The following is a 23,475-nucleotide window of genomic DNA, read 5'->3' on the forward strand; positions in this document are numbered from 1 at the left end:
TATGATGATTCAGATTTGGGTCCGATCGAAGGAATTGAACCTGGGACTTTCCTGGCCTGTATGGCTCAGTTCTACACAATACAGCAGACTTATCAACTAAGTTTGTGTCACATCACATCAGTGGATGCTGTACATGCATCTGCTTCCAACTACATGTTTGGAAGATAAAATATACCAAGATTCATTAAAAATGCCAATTAGTGCCCAATTAGCTCCTTACTTTAGATTGTGTGACAGTTCAGTCAAATACTTTTCCTCTTTAATTCTTGCTAAAGTACATTGAAGGATAGTGAGGATAACGTATGTACAAAGCCAACCAATGGAGCACCATTGGAAGGAGGCACTATTAAGTAATTTTTTAATGAAACAAAAATAACAAATACTCTTCTAGAAATTATTTAGTTTGTGTAATCATTATGATCGGTGGGTAATTGCCCACTGGTACCAAAGGGCAACTACAGTTAGATAGCAAGTTAAAGTTTAGTGAACCCACTAAAATGTCTCAACATCAACCTCAGAAGAATAATCCTCCACTGTACCAGTTTAGCATTCCCATTGCCCATAGGAGCCTCTCCCAGCAACACTGCCAGCTTATGGGCTTGATCACATCTGTGCAATATGAATTCATCAGTAGCAAAAAAACTGAATTCATCAGTAACATATTCGCCAACATTCTTACTATTTTTACCTAGCTATTAACCAAACAAAACACTTAAATGGCAGACATAACATTTACACAAACATGTTAATAGGACATTAATAGCTCATTAAGGAAATTAAACCCATTATTGTCAATTAGTGCCCAATTATGGGCAATTTTGTGTTGTAGCCTTATACCCATTTTTTTTACAGCTGCAGAAAGTGATCCTTTCATCCCAGCAGTATGAGCTGAACTCAAACAAGTGCTTAAGAGGGAAGAATGGTATCGAAACCATTAATATGCCCACTTTAAGATGGTTTCAATGGCTACTAGAATGTGGAAACCTCTGTTCAGTCTGTAGCATACACAATGCTTGATAACTGATTAATCACACTCACAGTCAGACACAGGCTCCTCTTCTTCCTGGTCCTGTTTGCTTTGGGTGAATGAGCTGCTTGTTGTGGATTCATTGTCCTCAGCCTCAGAAACTGACTCTAAAATGGGAGCTGGAGTCCCTGCTCCTAGGTCATCGGAGGTGGTGATCACTGATGAGGCACTGCCAAGGACTGGGGTTGCATCACTGGCGCGTGATATAGTAGCAAGGGAGGGTCTTCTGGGTCGTAATGATGTCCTGCGCAGAACTCGAGGGGAATGTTTTTTGAACTGGAAAAGAAATGTTTTAAGGACGTTACTGTACTAACACACATACACGCATTGTGCTGAGGCTACATAAACTCAATTAGGGCACTTGCTGCCAGTTGAGAGAGGAGACTTTGATCTCATTATTAGGGACCTGAATCAAATTCAACTCAAAGGTTAAAGGAAAACACATCAGGTATTGCCCTGAACTGTTCAAGGGAGCTCAGAGAAAGAGGAACATTTTCAGGCCTCCTTTATAGAGAATATATGGCTGAATTTTACCGTATATGATGTTTGCACAATGAGAAGGAGATGTGAAAAGTAAAACTTGGCACAAATCAATTTATTTTCAATTTTCTGTGCAGCTGAGCGTCATAGTACTTCAAAAGCCCCACATTGACTTGTGAATTGATTGATCCCAGCCCACTATACCCCCTAACCAACAGTGTCAAAAACAGTCACCCTGGGGTGTTTGGTCATTTCCTCGGTATTTCATTGAAAAGTTGCCCTGGTTTTATGCGGTCCTTGAACCCACAATGTTCGTATTCAAAAGGCAAAGAGCTACTGATTGAGCTAAGTTTAAATATGAGTTATTTCAAAGGTATCTCATGTAGAACAGTGTAACCTTCTCAGACATTTGCTACATCAGGTATTTCAACAAGATAAGCTCAGTAGCTGACAAACATGGGCACAAATAGTGCCAGTGCAGACAGCTTGGTACCCAGTGCCAGCATTAAGGAGGAAATCAATTCATTAACACTGCCGCTTTCTACAGTGCTATAGGGAAAGGCTGAATGCTTTACCTTGGGCTGTGTTATAAACTGTTCCCATCTTGTTTCTATGAATTTATCTTTATTGATTTTCCTGGCTGTATTCTTCATTCCACCTGGATCTCTGAGCAGAAAAAGAGGGAATAAAGTTTACTCAGGTGGCTGAGGTGGTTCTGAATGAAGCATTGAAGCAGGGCGCAAATGTTGACACCAAGTGTAGTCCTTGTCTTCAAAAACATAAATGCTCAGCTTCTGTAATCACCTTCATAAATAGCACAATGAGGCTCCAACAGCCAAGTGCTCCCTGTAGACTAGTATATGGTTGGGTTCACATTGAAGTGTGAGGCTCTGTCTGCATTTTGACTTCACTGGTTACTGCCATGCTCCTTGCACATTATTTGCACCGAATAATGGAAGATATGACCTTAGGGAGTATAACTGACTACAGGCACGCACTGTGCCCAGTGGTAATGGCACACGCAGGTATAAACAGTACAGTGCAACTTTCAAAGTTCCAACTGAGCCAGATGATCACTTTCTATTGGCTCTTATGAGCTGCTAATCTATTAACTTTGACCTTGAGCCTCTAAGCATGCAGAGCTGGTTTGACATCAATCTCCAATCAACTTGTGATGGATTTAGGATCTGTTCAGTTTCAATTCATTGTGGGTTCTAGATTTTATCTTTTTATATGAACTTGTAGAAAGGTCAGCACTTTGGCACTTTAACATGGACATCAGCACAGACTGGGAAATGAGCCTTGGTTCTTCAGGTCAGCACGAACAGTTACTTTGAAAATTCAGCACAGAAACAGGCCATTCAGCAGCATAAATAGTCCATGCTGGTGCTTATGCTCCACAAATGCTCCTCCCACCCCTCTTCATCTAACCCTAATCAGTACTACCTTCTATCTTTTCCTCAAATGCTTATCCAGCTTCCTCATGAATACATCAATGCTTTTCATCTCAACTACTCTTTGTGGTAGTGAGTTCCACTTCCTAACCATTTTGATGGTAAAGAAGTGACTCCTGATTTCCCTATTGCATTTACTGGTGACTATTGTCCATTTATGGCCTCTAGTGCTGCACTACATATTCTCTTCATCTACCCAATCAAACCCCTTCAAAATCGTAAAGACCTCCATCAGGTCACCCCTCACGCTTCTCTCATCCAGGAAAATGCCCCCAGTTTCAACAGTCTTTCCTCAGAGTTCTGGTATCATCCTTGTAAATCTTTTTTGTCCCTCCTCAGCATACTTTTTATAATATGGAGACTTGAATTGTACATACATACAAACAATCGAATTAGGAGCAGGAAAAGACTCCTCGAGCCTGCTGCCCCAATCAGTAAGATCATGGTTGTTCTGATTTTAAGCTCATATTCCTGCCTACCCCTGATAATCTTTCATCCCCTTGCTTATCAAGAATCTATCTACCTCTGTCTTAAAGATATTCAAGGATTCTGCCTCAACCATCTTTTGAGGGAGAGAATTCCAAAGTCTCACAACCCTCAGAGAAAATTTTTTTCTCATCTCTGTCCTAAATGGGCATTTAGGATCTAAATCCCTCATTTTGACCCCAAGTTTTAAATTCCCCAACGAGAGGAAATATCCTTTCCACATTCACCCTGTCAAGTTCCCTCAGGATCCTATATATTTAAATCAAGTCACCTCTCACTCTTCTAAGCTCCAGCGGATACAAGCCTAGCCTGTCCAGCCTTTCCTCATAAAATAACAAGCCCAATCCAGGTATTAATCTAGTAAACCTCCTCTGAACTGCTTCTAATGCATTTCCATCTTTCCTTACATAAGGTGACCAATACTGTACAGAATACTCCACTTGTGGCCTCACCAATGCTCTGTATAACTGAAGCATAACCTCTCTGCCCTTGTATTCAATTCCCCTTGCAATTAACGATAATATTCTATGAGCTTTGCTAATTACTTGCAGTACTTGCATACTTATGCAATTCATGCACTAGCACATCCACAGAATGACACAAGATTAGGCCTTTATCTACCATTGATGGAGCTGGCTGGATTTAGTTCAGCCTGACAAATAGGAAAAAAGCCTTAAATTTAATCCTATATCTTTGCAGATATTACAATACAAAAGGAGTTCTTGACAAAGAAGTTCCCTCTTCAAAAATACCTAGCAGCTTCAGCCCTTCAGTTCCATTTAACAAGATTTCTTACAGGGGTAGTCTTGTCGGTTACCTCCTTTCCTTCACATTATTGATATAGTACAGGTATTGACAGGTGGCTTCCTTGAAACTGAACTGTGATAAATTTTACAACCTCCAGTAGTTATTTACAGAGAACCCCTCGTGTTTGAGAAGTGCATTTGGTCTTCTCCAAGAGCCTTCTCAGTGCAGGTATTCAATGTCAAGCTGCCAGCACCGGCAAGCATGTCACAAGTTTTAAGAATTCTTCACATTTATTATAATACCACAAACATGAGACAATCCCATGCCTCTAATCCTCTATCATTAGGATTGCTAAATTAACTCTCAAAATGCAGATGGTCCAAGATTTACTGCAGTATTAGCTGAGGATTTGAGGAAGCTTCATGACCCAATGGTGTGTACGTGTGCGTGTGTGTGTGTGTGTGGGTGTGGTGTATGTGCACATATTTGAAGAAAGTTGGCTACTTCAAGTGACTGAACATGTTACAGTTACAGTGTCTCGTACCTCCCTGCATACACTTCAGTAACATCCCCCATATAATCAGGCTACTAATTCTAATCATTTAACCCATTTGTCAGCTTGCCATAGTTTCTCCAAGAAAAGCCAGATTTTTCCCTTTGTTTACAGGCTCCTACAAAGGAAGAGACCTGTGTCGGGTACACTGGGAGCATGCAGATGACCTGAAACCATAAATCCATTATACTGCTCTTAAGTTACAACAAGATTAAAACGCAAGGCACTCTCAGCACAACCACTTGTTTTCACATCATAGGCAAGTCTTTTATGTTTTGATTTTCGTAGAAAAGGAATGAAATTGGGATCTCAACAGTGAGGATGATCTTGAAATCCTATGCAATAAAACAGTATTTAATTGTCACTATTAAGTTGGGCCCCTGGTGATGGGCCTATATTCAGGGCTCTTTTTGAAATGTTGTCTTTTATTTGCTCCAGGACCATGTCAGCTATTTTGAAGTTCCTCTCAACTTTTGAGAGTTTCTTCGGTTGCTCTGCATACGTTATTCTTTGTACAATAAAATACACAAACACGCAATAAACTACAATGTACCTAAAGTAGCTTGAGGCTTCCAGCTTCTGACCACCTTGTTGTTAACGGTATGTTAATTGTATTATCAAGGTTAAGGATACACAAGCAAAGGGCACTGATACTGATTAAGTACCTTGAGCACATATGAAAAAGGATTCTGGGACACTGGAGCCTGACTTTTCGCAAAGCCTGTAGGACTCCATACCTAAGCCAAAATGGCACCAGAGCCTGGAAACCGGAAGTCCTGGACCCGTATCCTGCACCCACCATTTTTGCCGGGAGGTGTGGGATGTATTTCATACATCCACAGTTCACAGAGGCAGCGGCACATAAGTGCAACTGGCTTCAAACATAAGCAATTTTGGTCACCTATGTTTCTAAAAGAAGACTTGTGGACTTTATGAGTTTGATTGAAATATCTAAACCTACCACAGTTATTTGGAGAGGCAAGGTATCCTTTTGGAAGGGTCAGGTGCCCCTATGCGAGAGGTCAGGTGCCCCTTTGGGACTGTTAATTTGACTGAAACCTTTAACCTGATTGGGTCTTTGCAAGTTGGACGTGGAGAGGATGTTTCCTCTTGTGGGAGAATCTGGAACTAGGGATCACTGTTTAAAAATAAGCAGGCACCCATTAAGACAGAGATGAGGAGAATTTTTTTCTCCCAAAGGGTCGTGAGTCTTTGGAACTCTTCTTCAAATGTCAGTGGAAGTAGAGTCTTTGAATATTTTTAAGGCAGAGCTAGATAGATTTTTGATAAGCAAAGGAGTGAAAGGTTATCGGGGGTAGGCGGAAATATGGAGTTGAGGTTACAATCAGATCAGCCATGATCTTATTGAATGGCGGAGCAGGCTCGAGGGGCCAATTGGCCTATTCCTGTTCTTAATTCGTATGTTTGTACATTGTTAAGGGTAGGCATGATTGTGCGTAAAGGGAGGATAAGGGCTGTGGAACTGTCAAGCTGTCAAATCATTTAAATACCCTGCTCTTTAAGTATTGAATTAAAAGCCTATTGTTGGGGAAAAAAATTGGTGCTTACAATTGAGTAGATGTTTGTTGACATAAACCTGAATGCTATCATTATGGTATTATTTCTGCTTGACAGCCTCCATAACCTATCATTATTACAGTGGGGAGTCCGTAAGTTTACAGTTTGATTGCCTGCTCCAAGTGGTTGTAGAGAGATTAGTTATCTTTGGGGTTATGAATACAAATATGTGTTTTTATAAGGGGTTAAGCACTTGAAGGGATTTAAATGCATTGAATGGGCTTTTATCAATGAGGGTATTTTCTTTAATATAGTGAAGCCTGTAATAGATAATTCAAATTTTATTTTATTTCATCTTAGCACGGGTCCTGAGATCTGCCCATGGTGAACGCTGGGTGAGTTGACATGAAGATTGTAAGGGCAGAAGGTGGTTGGTGGGGGTCAAGGATTGTAATGAGTTGGCACTAAGCTGGCACAGAGGCTATAAAGGGCCAAGGGGTGGGTAGAGGGGCATCAATTAGCATAGAGGATATGAGGGGCCCTTGGGATGGATGGAGGCTTGAGGTAACATGAGTTGGCATGGATGGGACAAGGGGAGTGTTTCATGGTTGAGAGGGGTGAGGCATGAGGACAGAGGGCTATTTTTTGTTTCAGTGTTTTTATTATAACTGGGGAGAAGTCCGAGTACTGAGATAGGCCTTTAAAACAGCCTGCCTCGGCATTCAGCAGTCCCTGTGGCTGCCTTCACATTGTTTCTGGAGATGGTGGGCCTGTTTCAGTTAGCATTCACTCCCCCAGATCGAAAATCCGACCCTTTGGGGAACTTCCTCCCAAGTCAGGTTTGCGGAGTTGAAAAATTTATGCCTGGGTGTTGGTTAGGTAGGAGGTAGACATATCTAATGTCGCATCCTATAAATAAATCTAGTATTAAGTGAAAAGATTGGTATTTGGTTTCCTACTTCACCATCTGGCTTCAGAATAAATTAACACTTGTGTGCTGTGTCTGTGTCCTGTCAAACACAATGGAATCATTAGCTGTGGTGCTATTTTTCTCAATGATAAACAAATGCTGTCTGCTTAACAGTTAGGTAAATAAATATTAACTGATTATTAGTCACAACTAAATTTACAATGACAGTGCGAGTTCTGTTCCTCCTGAGAACATGCCTGGATGGATGGGGTTTGCATTATCTAACCACTTGAAGGTCAGGCAGAAAATGGAGACCGTGTAAAAAGGACTTGCAGGTAATAACACCTGATTCTTTCCTCATGTGATATCTGCATATTATGTACTTTGCAGCAGGGGCCATTGAATAGCAAGCAGGAGCAGGGACCCAGCCTGTTACTTTCCCCTCACTATCTCTGAAACATTGAGGCTTAACTGTAGCCCCTAACTACACCCTCAATTGAAGTCAGTTAACTGAGCAGCAGGATAACTGAAGCTGCAAAAGCGACTCAATGGCAGCGTTTGTATGCACTGACTTATCAGAGGACTACGGGAGAAAGCTTTATTTATACTGGCATTCTAATGAAGGTACAATCTAAAACAGTGCTGCTATAAAGAACAAGTACAGCAACGCACAAGGCGAATATCTGTGGCCTTACCTGGCACTCCAGCAGCTTGTAACAGTGCACATTGTGCTTGGTGGTTCTAAAGTTACAGCCTCCAGCAGCCAAGTCAAGGCACAGAGTTGTCGAAAGAGTGGTTCCCTGTAGGAAGGCAAACATGGAACTTAGAACAGCAGGGTCAGCTGAAAAATATTAAATCTCCATGGATGGGATTAACCTTCATTCCCAAAAGTTGCTGATTCTTGCTGAGGTTTGGCTCCATTGACACCAGTTGTCCACTTGAATGACTACTCCTCACGCATGAGGCTAGTGATAGGCTCTTGGACCCGTGAGAGGATATCAAGGCTCGGCCTGATTCTGTTCTCACCTGAAATGCCTTCACATGAACTTTCCAGCAGAGATTACCACGTAATGATTAGGCATGGGCATGGGATTTTCTTTCTCCTCCCTAGCTCAGAGATACTGAGGGCAACTGTAGCACCATTGCTGCTGTCTGGTTCAGAATAGCTAATTGATTACAACCGGGGATTTGTCTGGAACTTTCCCCATCTGTGAGGCTTAGCTGTACTTTGTGTTGAGCAATTACCAACCGGACGAACAACAGGGAAGCAGAAGATTTTCAATTTAGCAAAGAGATATTCAAACATGTTTGCTTCTTCCTGTGTTACCCATTTAGATCTCTGCCTGTGCCCATCAATGCTGCCTGTGGTGAGCCAATAGCAGGTGGTTGAAAGATTGGCTTGATTTTTTTTTGGTCAATCTCACTGTCGTTCTCTCTGGAGGAGGGTCTCTCTCTTTCTCAACTCAATAGCTCGGATAAAATTGGGAACACAGCATGTGGAGAATTATTATTGGCTGGATTTTACAATTTGGCATTCTTGGCACAGAGATTGATGCAATGGGAGTGGACACTGAAATATGGGCACAGATGTCCAGATCTTGAATTGTGCGAGGAGGTCAGCATGCTGAATTCAGCCTACCCACTTCACACCCATCCATACCCAAATTCCCTACCTGCATTCCTATCCCATGAAGATTTTCAGAGAGAGAGAGCCAATCATAAAATCTGCCCTACGTATTGAAGGATAGGCATTACCCATGCCAGGTACTGAATGTGCAACCATAACTTCAGATTGCACTGTTCCAAACAGAATAATAGGGAAGTGCACTCGAGAGCTTTGGTTAGAATATTGGGAATTAGGTGCTGGCACAAGCAGTAATGTTCCTGGATAGAATGAGGTTACTCACAAGCTATACAGCAGTTCACTGCTAGGCTATGCTGCCAGTTACTTTGCAGTCAGGCACTTTAAACCTGAACAGGCAAAATCATATGATTCTCAAAAAGAAATGATAAAAGCATTTCAGACAAACAGCCGGTTGATGAATATGTATAATCGACCTGTGAAGTGATTGGAGCTGATTATTCAAAGGTAAGCAGAAACCACAGTGTAATTACAGCCCCTGATGTAAGATTTTACATGTCAGATTATTTAGGGTAGGGAAAGAATGAAATTAGCAAATTTCACATAAAATATTCTTTCAAAGTTGCAGCTATAACAAAAATATTCTTAAAAAGTTTAATGATACATTTAGAAAATTTATGTGGCTATTGGGAATCAGATAATAAAGACCTCACTAGATTAGGATAGATTCTTGAATCCTATTCGTGATCTGCATTGAAAAATCATAATGTTAGCTGCTTAAAGGCATAGAAAGAAAATGTGTTACTTATGAGAAATCCTAAACTCATTTATAATGAGCATAATAGCAATTCTGGTACGTACAAAATGCAAAGAAACATTTCCCAACCTGTGAACCATTAGCAGGACATAATATGTTAAAATGGCTGCATCACATTTTAATTAACATACATTGCAACAAAGCATTTCAAGCTTGTATTGAATTTGTGTGGTGACACTTCCCTGACCTTAATAATTACATGAGTGAAACATACAGGATTTGTGATGCAAAGTTTTCATATATTTTTATCATCAATAAATAAATTCCTACATTACAACAGTGACTACACTTCAAGGGTGGTAAACCGCTTGAGACATCCTATGTCGTGAAAGGTGCTATAGAAATGTAAGTTTCTTGTTTTTTCTCAATAAGTTGAATTAATTGTGAAAACGGGGGCAGCAAGTTACAAGAGATCATGGCTAAATTAAGTGAATGGGCAAAACTGTGGCAGATAGAGTGCAAGGTAGGGGAGTGTGAAGTCACCCACTTTGGATTCAAGAAAGATAAATCGGCAGTATGTTCTTAATGGTGAATGACTAGGAGTTGTAGGACAGCAAAAATATTTGGGAGTCCAGGTATACAAATCACTAAAGGCCAGTGTATGGGTATCTAAAGTAATTTAAAAGGCTAATGGAACATTGGCCTTTATCTCAAGGGATGCTGGAATATAATTACAAGATGGGTGGTTCCCCTGTATTGGGATACATTGGGTGGGACAGTAACTATAGTTTAGTCATACAGCATTCTTAAGTCATGAGTTTAAAACAGTTGTTGTCCAGACCTATTCATTTTAAACTATACTTACATGTCTCTCTCTGTCAGTCTGGTAGATGCAAGGCTACAATGTAATGGGGTGTAAGGTCGTGCAGCCGGAACCTTTCTTTTGCTGGAAGTTTTTCTGGAGTGGAGTTTTGTTGCATTTGACCGTGGTGAGAAGACTGGTTCTGTTACAAAAAACCTGAGCCAAATACACATGAAAATATAGTCACAATTAAATGCCATCAGTATTGATTTTTTTCAGTAACTTGGGAGTGAACAAACTGACATCTTCCTGACATGAATGACGATACATGTTATAGGTGCAGGATTTCTGGGGATTAGTTTCAATTGGAGGGCATGTGCAGCTGCACATGAGGACTTGCAAGAGTATTCCACATAGGAGCTAGGAAGTCTACAAAAGGACTGGTCTTGATGTGGTGGTCTTGGATTGGTCTTGGTTGAGTGGTGGTTTCTCATTTCATACTTATAGCTTAATGCCACTCAAATTGAGGTTTGTGAACTTTTTCTGTTGCAATTGTTCCATGTATAAAACAGTAAATTATTTTAAATACCATTGTGCTGCTATCAAAAGGACAAAACCAGCAACATCCACACACACAGATGTGGTTACGTGCATCTGCAGCTTACTACATGTCCCCAATCTCAGTTAGGCAACAGGATCATCACGATAGGGGAAAAGCTCGTGAGGAGGGAAGGACTGTCAGAGTAGCCCAGGCATTTCAGTAACTGGGTGAAGAGTGGTGCCTCTAGAACCCTGGCACTAGCCCAGTGGTGCTTGCCCTTTCAGCGATAGAATGACGGCTGGTGAATTGGAAAGCCAATATTGCCATTTTCAAAGTGGAAGTCGACACAGCAGTCAAGAATGAGTTTCGAGGTATTACCGATGCTAAGTTAAAGGAATTAACTCGACAGGTGCTACCTTGAGAGTTCCACTCAGATGTGTCAGGGTTCCCAATGAGAAACATTGGTGACAACACTGTTTGGAGCCCAAAGATACAGAAGAAAGAGACATAAATATAAGCAGAATGAGCATAAAAGCATTTAGAGGGGAAAAAAAGCACACTTTGTCTATAGAGAGAAGCTTTTAATTAAATTAACCTGGTGGTTAATATGGAGATTTCATGTGGAAATCTCACAGGGAAGATGAAACTACTTTTATAAATTGTAACAATAAAGTTGATGGATTATTTAATCAGTATGTGAACCACCAAATTAAGTGTTATCTTTGCTGTGGCGAAGCATACTGTGTTAGCAAATGCTGGTGTATTTCTCAGCCTTGGGTTTCTTCAGTTAGGCTTGGAATTTGCTTCGAAAACATTTCTTGTGCGAAGATTTCACTGACATAATTTATCCGTGGGAAAAGCCATGGTTGGACAGCTAGAGCGCAACTGAATGACAGCTCCAGTGTTCTCAATGGTACATCCTATCCCTCCAAGGCAAGGCACAGCACTCCACTAACTCGAGTGAAAATAGATTTTTAAGATATCGGGACCATTTTAACCCTATTAATCTGGTGAAAATCAAGCAGGTGGGTAATTAAAATTGTCTAGGTTGCTTATCCACTGTGAGCTAGCAGTTGGCAATTCCAACTTTCTCGACCCAGCAGGTGGTAAGGACACCTGCCCAAAGCCAATAGGGCCCTGTTTTTAAGATATGCATGTGGGCTCCCTATGACATCACAGAGATCCAACTGCAATTTTAACTTGCCCACCAAAGCAAGAAGCCACAGCAGTGAAAGTGGTGGGGAAGAGGCTCTGACACCAGAAGAGGCCAAAACAAGTGACTTTTTGAAATAGTAACAGAAAGTGCACAAAAAACTCAGCAGGTCTGGCAGCGTCTGTGGAGAGAGAAACAGAGTTAATGTTTCGGATCCAATATGACTCTTCTTCAGAACTGAAGAGGGCCAAAAATTTGATAGGTTTTATGGTATTGATAAAGGGTGGCGGGGTGGAGGAGAGTTCAGATGGAACAAAAGGGAGGGTCACAGATAGGTTAGAGGGCGCGGGAGATTAAATACCAAAGATGTCATGAAACAAAAGGCAAAGGGAGTGGTAATGGTCATAGTAAAGAAACAAAGCACTGATCCAGAGTAGGTGTTAATAACAGAATAAAAGTCAGGTCTGAAAGTAAAAACATGAAAACAAGATATAAGCTGGTACTTAGGGAAAAAAAGTTCAAAATGGAGGACTGAGTGCATGGTCTGAAACTATTAAACTCAATGTTGAGTCCAGAAGGCTGTAAAGTGCTTAATCGGAAGATGAGGTGCTGCTCCTCCAGCTTGCGTTAGCCTTCAATGGGACATTGTAGCAGGCTGAGGACAGAAATGTGAGCATGAGAGCAAGATGGTGAATAGAAATAACAAGTGACCGGAATATTGGGGCCATGCTTGTGGAGTGAGCAGAGGTGTTCTGCAAAGCGGTCACCCAGTCTGCATTTGATCTCCCAAGGTAGAGGAGGCCACATTATGAACACAATAGACTAAATTAAAATAAGTATTAGTAAATTGATGGTTCATCTGGAAGGAGTGTTTTGGGCCTTGGATAGGAGAGAGGAGGTAAAGGGCAGGTGTTACATCTCCTGTGATTACACAGGAAGGTGCTGTGGGAAGGGGATGAGGTGTTGGGAGTGATAGCGGAGTTGAGCAGGGTGTTGAGGAGGGAACAGTCCCTTTGGAATGCTCACAGGGGAGGTGAGGGGAGATGTGTTTGGTGGTGACATCATGCTGGAGGTGAAAGAAATGGTGGAGGATGACCCTTCAGATATGGAGGCTGGTGGGATGGAAAGTGAGGACAAGGTAAACCCTATTGTGGTTCTGGGAGGGAAGGGGTGAGGGCAGAAGTGCGGGAAATGGGTTGGGCACAGTTGAGGGCCCTGCCAACCAGAGTTGGGGGGGGTGGGGGAATACTTCAGTTCAGGAAAAAAGATCACATATCGGAAGTGCCGTGGTGACAGACAAACTGGGAGAACGGAGCGAAGTTCTTACAAGAAGCAAGGCATAAGGAGGTGTAGTCGTGGTGCCTGTGCAAGTTGGTGGGCTTGTAATGAATATTGGTAGACAGTCTAACCCTAGAAATGAAGACAGGGAAGAAGTCGTCAAGGAAGGGAAGGGAAATGTCGGAGATGGGCCATGTGAAGGTGAGAGAAGGGTGGAAATTGGAAGCAAAACTGATTAATTTTCCCAGTTCTGGATGTGAGCAGGAAGTGGCACCGATACAGTTACTGATTTACTGGAAAAAGAGTTGTGGGAGGCAGCCTGAGTAGGACTGAAACAAGGAATGTTCTACATACCCCACAAAAAGACAGGCATAACTAGGGCCCATGCGGGTCCCCAAAGGAGGAAGTGAGACAAGTTAAAGGAGAAATTGTTCAGTGAGAGAACAAGTTCAGCCTGGTGGAGGAGAGTGGTGGTGGATGGGGATTGTTCGTGCCTCTGTTCAAGGAAGAAGCTCTCAGACCTGATGGGGGATGGAGTGTAGTGAGATTGGAGGTCCATAGTGAAGAGAAGGCAGTTGAGGAACTGGAAAACGTTGAAATGACGTAGGGCGTCAGAAGAATCAGAAATATACATTGGAAGAGATTGGACAAGGGGAGTAAAAATAGAGTCAAGATAGGCAGAAATAAGTTCAGTGGGGCAGGAACAACCAAAATGATGGGTTTACCACAACAATCTTGTTTGGGAAGGAGGTAGAAGTGGGTTGTTTGAGCTTGGGGGACTAGAAGGTGGGGAAGCTGTGGAGGGAAGACTTCCATAGGAAGTGAGGTCAGGGATAACCCTGGAAACAATGGCTTGATGTTCAGTGGTGGGGTCATGGTCCAGGAGGAGGTAGGAAGTAGTGTCTGCGAGTTGGCGTTCAGCCTCCGTGAGGTAGAGGTCAGTATACCAGACAACAACAGTGCCACCCTTGTCAGCAGGTTTGATAACAAGGTCAGGGTTAGGCCTGAGAGAATGAAATGCAGCAAGTTCAGAAGCAGACATTTTGGAGTGGGTGAAGGGAGCAGCGAAATTAAGGTGGATGAAGATCAAGAGTGGGTAAGAGACCAGAGTTGGGGTCCATGTGGAGGAAGAATATTGGAGGTGGGTGAAAGGTTCTGTTGAGCAGAAGGAGGACTCCTCCCCAAAGAAGTGAGCATGGAGGCGAAGGCAACGGAAAAAGAGCTCAATTTCGTGCTAAGCCCAAAGTTCACTGAAGTGAGGACATAAGGGGATAAAACTGAGTCCTTTGCTGAGCACAGATCTTTCAGCGTCAGAGAGGAGAAGGACAGAGGGTATAGTGAATACACGGCAAGAGCTGGGATTAGAAGAAGGAATGGAGTCAGAGGGACAGGAAGGGGAAGAAGGGTCTGGAGTGCTGTCGGTACCAATAAGTTGTTGGAGCTTGAATTCCTTAATGCCTGAAAGGAAGAGAAAAAGTTTCTTGTTTAGATGTCGGATGAGATGAAGAATGAAATGAAACTGGAGACCAGGACAGCTTTGAAATAGGGTGAGTTCGTGCTGCTGGAGAGAGAGGTTGAGTGTGTACATGTGGCAGCATGTATGTGCATGTGAATCTCAGGATGCTGTGAGAACACTGGTCCAGGAACATTGTATGTCTCGAAGATGCCTGTAATCCTGGATGGATTCAAAACATGAAGGATGGAACTTAGGTTGGAATCCACTTTTTAAAAACTTTCCTTGTGGGGTCCCAGGAAAGTTCAGACGTCCTTTGCATGGACTTGCTCTTCCTGATCGCGAGATCCATGCAGGACAGGCAGGATTTAAATAAGACCCGGAAGGGATAATACCCAGCCTCTATTCCAGAATAGCGCTTCCCAGTCACACAGAACTCAACCCAAGTTAAAGACCGAGCCTTTAATCTTGTTTAAATGTAAGCTCTAAATAGGCACTGACTGTTCAACCAGCACAGAAATCTTGAAACTCTGAGGCTCGACTGGCAATAGAGACTGAATGTGGATCAGGATTGGAAGGCATGTGCCTATCACCTTATAATGTAATTTGCAGTGCGAGAAGTGGAACTAATTGGAACTGCGCAAATATCCAGCATCAGCCTCCTTGCAAAGGAGGGATTAAGTTAATGAGGTCCCATGCAGAAATGAGATGAGCAAACTCCATCTCCACTGTGTCCTGCGAGTCTTTGATCAGGTAACATATCTGGTGAAGAGTCATACGGACTCGAAACGTTAACTGTATTCCTCTCCGCAGATGCTCAGACTTGCTGAGTTTTTCCAGGTATTTTTGTTTCGAATTTCCAGCATCCGCAGTTGTTTGCTTTTATCATAGTATGGCAGTGGCCTGGTCTGCTGTAGTGGTTTCCTATAGATAACTTTCCATTCCAAAAGTACCGTAAATCGTGACATATAAGCCAACCCTCTTTTCAGCCACAACATGTTATACTCGCGTTAGCAGTTAGCCTCAATTTTTCTCCCCACAAATACATGTTTTATTTCCCGTTACCTTATAACTGGGCATAAAGGATCAAGCAGATGATTTTAGGCTATGTTGCAAAGGTGCACAGGAGTTTAAAACACGCCCACTCTTTGTGTCAGAAGCAGATGACATTTCAAAATGGCGACCACCCAGACTGGCGTTTCACTTCTTTACTCAGAGTATAAGTCAACTCCCATTTTGGGAGGGACTTTTTGAGGATCAAAGGTCAACCTGTATGCCGATTTCTGCAGTACATTGAAAAGTCATGTTTGTTCGTTAGGAGCATTGCTCCTTGCCTTAAGTTACTCTGACTTGGAAATTTCCATTTTACATATTTTCTTGGTTTCTTTAGCAACCTTTCCTGCAGCACTGTTGATTACTGTGATTAGCTTCCAGTGTCCAATTTCCATGAAGTGGAAGCCTATTCCAATTAGTGAGTTGGGCTGACCTGAAGATTCATCCCAATTTACTTTTTTAGTCCTAATTTCCTAAAGTTTAAATTCACATCTCATGCTACTTGAGCTTTTTTGCAATCCACTCAAAAGCTTCACATGAATACAACCTGCTTCATGAACATTTACCATAGTATAATTAAAGACTTGTATTGATTACACGCAAGTAGTCATTCCTCACACAGGAATAAGGTTATCATGGAGGCATTTAAACAAAACTGGGAACACACCTATGCCCCTTCTGTGGGAATTAAGATGCTGTAGTCAAATTATTTGAGAAGGTTGTTGGTATTTCAATCTATGGAAGGTGATCCTGAACTCTGGATTTATATATACTTTGAGTGCAATGCTAGAGAAAAGCTCAACAAATCCATTTCTAAAAGATCCACAGCAACTATTTCTAAGGGTTAACCAACATTATTTACTCCAAGTTCACATTAAGCTGAAGTTTTAGATTTAAAAGGTAATGAAAGAGCTAGAACTGGTTGGGAGTAAGCTGTAATAAGGCTTGAATTTAAATTGCGGGGTCTATTAAAAAGATGAGAACAACCTGAGCAGGAGCTTGCCTGAATTCACACAGCAAATTGCTACTCAGTCTGTACAAGACGGCATGGGTTTTACGAAAAGGAGAAAAGGAGGAAACAAGTTGGCATAATTTGCCACACAACATCTAAAACAACTGAATTCTATCGGAGACGGTGTCTCCCTCTTCCTGATCACGAGGTCCATGCAGGACAGTCCCAACAGCCAATCGTTGCGAATCGGTTGCTAATCAGGCTGTGTGTTAAATAAGGGAACTCAGAAAGAGGGTTTCTAATTACCCTCCAACATCGCACTCTTAATGAAGGCAGCATCCACTGTGAAGATGGTTAGAGCATAATCCAGGTTGGTTTTTCACCGCTCAGTCAGTGGCGAAGCACCTACCATTTATCTTTGCAAAGTCCCAGTTGCGGCAACTGCTAAATTATCTCCAGGAGATTCTTTGCTACAACATGTCACCTGATGTTTGGAGGACATTAGGCCAATTTTAACCCTGTCTACCCAGCAGAGACTGGGCAGACAAGCAGTGAAGATGCATGTGGGTCTCCAATGTCTTCCTATAGGATCCAATCTTAATCTGCCCCTCTGTGCATTCAAAAGAAATAGCACATGGAGGCCAACATGTGTAGATTGGGTGACAATGAGATAACTGGCACCCAAATACAATTTTAATTGGAGGCCCCAATTGTTTCCCCACCAGGTCAACCCAGTTGAAGAGGGTGCAAGGCCTGAAGAGGCCCAAAAAGATTAATGGATTTTTCTCTATTTAAAAATTCTTCCTAGGCCTACAAGGAATGTTTCAGCCTCCCTGCAACCTCCCGAATTCGTTCCCAACCACTTACTCAAGTCTTTGGGAACCATTTCTTCAGGCCCTCACCATTGGGCTCCGGCCATAGGGCTCCAGCCATCTGAAACCTTTCTCCCATCCACCAGTTGGCCAGCTGCTGCTTCCCACTAGGTTACGTGGGACACTGATGTGACCTATACAAAGCAGGTCCAAGATTAAAAATTTCCCAGGCCTCAGGCTGCCGATGCCCTGATGATTTGCAAGCTTTTTAAAAATTGATTCATGGGATGTGGGCATCGCTGGCTAGGCCAGCATTTATTGCCCATCCCTAATTGCCCTTGAGAAGGTGGCGGTGAGCTGCCTTCTTAAACTGCTGCAGTCCCTGTGTAGGCACACCCACAGTGCTGTTAGGGAGGGAGTTCCAGGATTTTGACCCAGCGACAGTGAAGGAACGGCAATATATTTCCAAATCAGGAAGGTGAGTGGCTTGGAGAGGAGTTTCCAAGTGGTGGTGTTTCCATGTATCTGCTGCCCTTGTCTTTCTAAATGGTAGGAGGACATTATGGTAGATGGTAGTGGTCGTGGGTTTGGAAGGTGCTATCTAAGAAGCCTTGGTGAGTTCTTGCAGTGCATCTTGTAGATAGCACACACTGCTGCCACTGTGTGTCGGTGGTGGAAGGAGCGAACGTCTGTGGAAGGGGTGTCAATTAAGGGGGCTGCTTTGTCCTGGACGGTGTCGAGCTTCTTGCGTGTTGTTGGAGCTGCACTCATTCAGGCAAGTGGGGAATATTCCATCACACTCCTGACCTGTGCCTTGTAGAAGGTGGACAGGCTTTGGGGAGTTGTCAAGGGGTGAGTTACTCGCCGCAGGATTCCTAGCCTCTGACCTGTTCCACTTCCCACCTGCATGACTCCTGCCCAGAATTAAAATTGTGGCTCATATATTTGAGAGGACTTTTGGTGCTTACATTTTCTCATTGTTTGATTAAATTGTAACTCAACTTATTTTGTGTTAAAGAAGTTTAGCTGTACAGAAGTGCAATATTCTCCAACTGAGAAGTAGAGGGCTAGAGCTGAACACCGCAATGTTTGCACATTAGTTCAGTTCACCAACTTATTTAAGAGGCCATTTCTGCTCTTGATCTTCTGAGCTACTTGAGTGAGGTGGACCTTGTAGGTAAGTGTGCGACCTAGAGTTAATCCAGATGTAGTGGCATTAAGTCATGTGCCAGCTGATTCAATACAAGATGGTGTTGAGGTGAAATTTGTGATGCTTTGAGCTGCATTATGCAGACTTACACTAAACTCCTGGGAGCAGGCAACGCTGCATTATATAATGATATCAATGAAAATGGCACGTGGGTTATGCAGGTAGCTAGATGCAACATTGCGTAAATGTATTCCTCCCCCATTGAGTTCTTGTGAAACTATGGCATGATTAAGACAGAATTGTGACAATATGGTCTTTGATACACTGGGCTTGTCACCAATTTTTGCAATAATTACTGATGGCTGGCATATCCTTATTCAGGTTTCTCCTAAATCCTTTTGTAATTGCTACTTCTTGAAGCCAGTCAGATGTATATATACTTGAACTGTCTGGAGATTATCAGTGGCTGAAAATGCTGCTGTTATTATTAATGGCTCCTTCTCTTAAGGTACTGTTCGCCTTACCTTCAAATCTGCCATCACCTCTCTCTTCGAAAGAGAAACCTTAATCTCTCTATCCTTACAAACTATCGCCCCCATCTTCAATCTCCCTTTCTCCTCCAAAGTTCTTGAACATGTTATCATTTCCCAAACCCATGTCCATTGTTCCTGGGACTCCATGTTTGAATTCCTCCAATCAAGTTTTTCCCCTGGTCACCATTCCAAAATGGCTCTCATCAGTTACAAATGGCATCCTATGCGACTACAGCAAAGGTAAACAATCCACCCTCATCTTTCTCCATTTATCTGCAGCCTCTGACATGGTTGACACACCATTCTCTTCCAATGTCTCTCCACCATCATTCAGCTGGCTGGGACTGCACTCACTTTCTTATTTATCTAATCATAGCCAGAGAATCACCTGCAATAGCTTCTCTTCCCAATACCACACAGTTACCTCTGGTGTCCTCCAATGATCTATCCTTGGCCTTCCCCCATTTATCAATTACATGTTGTCCATTGACAACATTATCTGAAAATGCAATGCCTGTTTCCACACGTACGCTGACTCAGCTCCACCTCTCCATGACCTCTCTCAACCCTTCACTGACTTTAGTTTGTTGGACTGCTTGTCCGACATTCAGTGTTGGAAGAGCATGAAGTTCCTCCAACTATATATTGGGAAGATCAAAGCCAATCTGAACTCCCACTACTCATCCATGCTATCAAGTGGACCAGCTATTTTCACATCCATAACATTGCCTGTGTCTTAGCTCATCTGTTGAAGCCCTCATCCATTCCTTTGTTAGCTCTAAACTTAACTATTCCAACATGCTTCTAGCCAGCCACCCATGTTCTACCCTCTATAAAAGTGAAGTCAGCTAAAACTTTGCTGTCCACATCCAAATTTCACCAAGTCCTATTCATCCATACCCCTGTGTTCACTGGCCTACCTTCGCTCCAACTCAATTTCAAAATTTTTATCCTTGTTTTCAAAACTCTCCATGGCCTCTCTTCTCCATACTGCTTTAATTTTCTCCAATCCCATAACGTTCCGTGATATCAGCACTCCTTTAATGCTGACCCCTTGAACATCCCCGATTATCATTCTAACACTGACAGCCATGGCTTCAGCTGCCAAGGCCCTAAGCTCTGGAATTCCCTCCCTAAACCTCTTAACCTCTGTATCCTTCTCAGGATGTTCTTTAAAACCTCTTTGATCAAGCTTTTGGTCTCCTGCCTTAATATCTCCTTATGTGGCTCTTTGTCGAATTCTGTTTTGTAATGCTCCTGTAAAGTGCCTTGGGAAGTTTTATTATATTAAATGTACTATAAAACACAAGTTATTATTGTTAAATTTATTAAAAAATGCTGGAGCAAGAAGTGATCTCTGGTGAGATCCTCCATGCCTATTGCCTAGCATTATCTCTGCAACCAAAGCAACTCTTCTTTGGTACCATTTTAACAAGAGTGACCAGTGTGTCAATAGTGTTATATTCTGCTGTCAAGTCAAGAAACACAGGCACATTTATGTCTCATGTCTACAAGACAGCAAGATGAGGAACATATGGCAAAAAGCTAGAGTAAAAGTTATATTTACACAATGGACACATGTGAAAAGTACCTCATTGGCTGCAAGGTGCTTTGGGACATTCTGAGGTAAATAAAAGCAATATATCAAGGCAAGCCTTTCTTTACTTCTTCATACCCAAAACCAGGAGAGAAGCACTTCTTCCTGGTTAGCTATTATACTTCTGAGCTGTGTTTACAAATATTTGGAGTGGTTAATTCTGCAAAGAATACTACCCAGAACATAGCAGGCTCTGGAGGGCGGCAAGGCAGACACATCACCTACAGAGAAGACTGCAGAAGCTGTGTTCTTTAACATACAGATAATCATCTTTAGAATACTCTTTGTTTCTTTCACTGTAAATAAAAATAAGTTAGAGGCTAATTTCCCTCCTGCCAAATTTCAACTACTATTCCTGATAAAAGATAAAATGAAGGTTTAATTCAGCTGTGAAATGTATAGTATATTAAGCCAGCATTTTATACCTCTAATAATATCAAAGAGTTGCTTACCCCTTTATTTCTCCTTGCTCTTCCTCAGATTCCTCATCCGAAGAGAACTTGGGAGGTTGCCATTCTTTGCTGCGTTTCTCCATTAACTTCTTCTGCTCCATCAGGAGCACACTTTGTTTCTCCTCCTCCTCTCTCTTCAACCGCTTGAAGAAACCTTGTCCTCGTTTAGCTGTGTTTACCAACTGCCTTTCAAATAAGTGTAAAATATATTACTATAAAAACCAGAATATAACCTTGGTGGCACACAGAAGGACAATTTTTCAACACATTCCTCCTTCAGCCATTAAAGGTTGGGTGGGCTAGGCTGCAGTTTACCAGATGATATTGTTATTCATTAACATTTTGTAAAGGGACCAGCTACAGTTTTAAGATGTTTCTTCCTTGAGGGCCATTCTCAATAGTCATCCTATAAGAGCGACAGAGATTGAGGGGCGACTTGATAGAAGTTTACAAAATTATGAGTGGCTTGGACAGAGTAGATAGTCAGAAGCTTTTTCCCAGGGTGGAAGAGCCAATTACTAGGGGACACAGATTTATGGTGAGAGGAGAAAACTTTAGAGGAGATGTGCAGGGCAAGTTTTTTACGCAGAGGGTAGTGAGTGTCTGGAATTCACTGCCAGAGGAGGTGGTGGAGGCAGGTACGATAGTGGTGTTTAAGAGGCAGCTTGACAAATACATGAATAGGATGGCAATAGAGGGATACGGACCCCAGAAGTGCAAAATGTTTTAGTTGACGGGCAATATGATCGGCACAGCCTTGGAGGGCCAAAGGACCTGTTCCTGTGCTGTACTTTTCTTTGTTCTTTGTTCTATAAACTGCATTACAAAGTGATGGGGCATGGATTGATCCTTTTAGTAGATATTTTAATGCAACACTTTTACTGGCTCTATGGATTGTGCAATAGCATTGCCTCCCTCATTGCATTCCACTGCTTTCCCTAGTGGGGGCACAGGAAATGGAATATTTTTGAATCTCAGCTTTTTCAAGGTTCTACAGATAAGACAAGTTATCAGTCAGCTAGAGATCCAAGTTTACTACATAGCAGAGGTAAGCCACAGGAAGACCCTGGACTGTAATGTGAGTATTATTGGTATGAAAATGTTCGTAATAGCATATATTAGCCAACAGGCAATGCATGCGAGGGAGGGAGGGGGCATATAAGCCAGAGCTGGCAGTGGGGTGGGGTAGGGGTGGAGCATATGATATGAAATGAGGCATTTGATAAGGTGCCACATCAAAGGTTATTGAGGAAGATGTGAAATTGTCCATTTTGGCAGGAAAATTAAAAAAAAAGCATATTATCTAAATGGTGAGAGATTGCAGAGCTCGGAGACGCAGAAGGATCTGGGTGTCCTAGTGCATCAATTGCAAAAGGTTAGTATGCTGGTACAGCAAGTAATTAGCAAAGCCAATAGAATATTATCATTTATTGTGAAGGGAATTGAATGCAAAAGTAGGGAGGTTATGCTTTAGTTAACAGTGCATTGGTGAAACCACATCTGGGGTACTGTGTACGATATTGGTCACCTTATTTAAGGAAGGATGTAAATGCATTGGAAGCACTTCCGAGAAAGTTTACCAGGCTAATACGTGGAAGAGGAGGGTTGTCTTATGAGGAAAAGTTGAACAGGCAAGGCTTTATCCATTGGAGTTTAGAAGAGTGAGAGGCGACTTGAGTGAAATGTATAAGATCCTGAGGGGGCATGACAGGGTGGATGTGTGAAGGATGTTTCCCTTTGTGGGAGAATCTAGAACTGAAGGTCATGTTTAAAAATAAGGGGTCACCCATTTAACACAGAGATGAGGAGAATTTTTTCCTCTGAGGGTCGTGAATCTTTTGGAGCTTTCTTCCTCAACAGACGGTGGAAGCAGAGGCTTTGAATATTTTTAAGGCAGAGGTAAATAGACTCTTGATAAGCAAGGGGGTGAAAGGTTATCGGGGGTAGGCGAGAATGTGGAATTGAGTTTACAATCAGATCAGCATTGATCTTATTGAATGGTGGAGCAGGCTCAAGGGGCTGAGTGGCCTACTCCTGCTCCTAATTCGCATGTTCGTATATTGGACAGGGGCAGGGGAAGGGTGGACGTGGGAGGACAAAACTGTGGAGTGGGGCAGGTGCTCCAATTGGCACAGGGTCCCCTTTCACTGACCAGCAGCCCGCAGGGTTAAACCTGCCAAGTTAC

The 23,475-nt window shown here is 42.4% G+C and overlaps 1 protein-coding gene across 1 annotated transcript in view; it reads right to left on the reverse strand.

Annotated features, from left to right (window-relative positions):
* LOC144687109 (coiled-coil domain-containing protein 60-like) overlaps positions 1 to 23,475 on the reverse strand; it is a 109,979-nt gene that overhangs the window by 34,699 nt on the left and 51,805 nt on the right. Inside the window, exons 4-8 of the mRNA XM_078552866.1 lie at positions 21,291 to 21,476; positions 10,380 to 10,532; positions 7,871 to 7,975; positions 2,083 to 2,173; positions 1,039 to 1,303 (exon numbers count right to left, since the gene is read on the reverse strand). Of these exons, the coding sequence (XP_078408992.1) occupies positions 1,039 to 1,303; positions 2,083 to 2,173; positions 7,871 to 7,975; positions 10,380 to 10,532; positions 21,291 to 21,476 (800 nt within the window). The remainder of the gene's footprint in view (positions 1 to 1,038; positions 1,304 to 2,082; positions 2,174 to 7,870; positions 7,976 to 10,379; positions 10,533 to 21,290; positions 21,477 to 23,475) is intronic.

The sequence above is a fragment of the Cetorhinus maximus genome, chromosome 12 (assembly GCF_964194155.1).
Source record: "Cetorhinus maximus chromosome 12, sCetMax3.hap1.1, whole genome shotgun sequence".
NCBI lineage: Eukaryota > Metazoa > Chordata > Chondrichthyes > Lamniformes > Cetorhinidae > Cetorhinus > Cetorhinus maximus.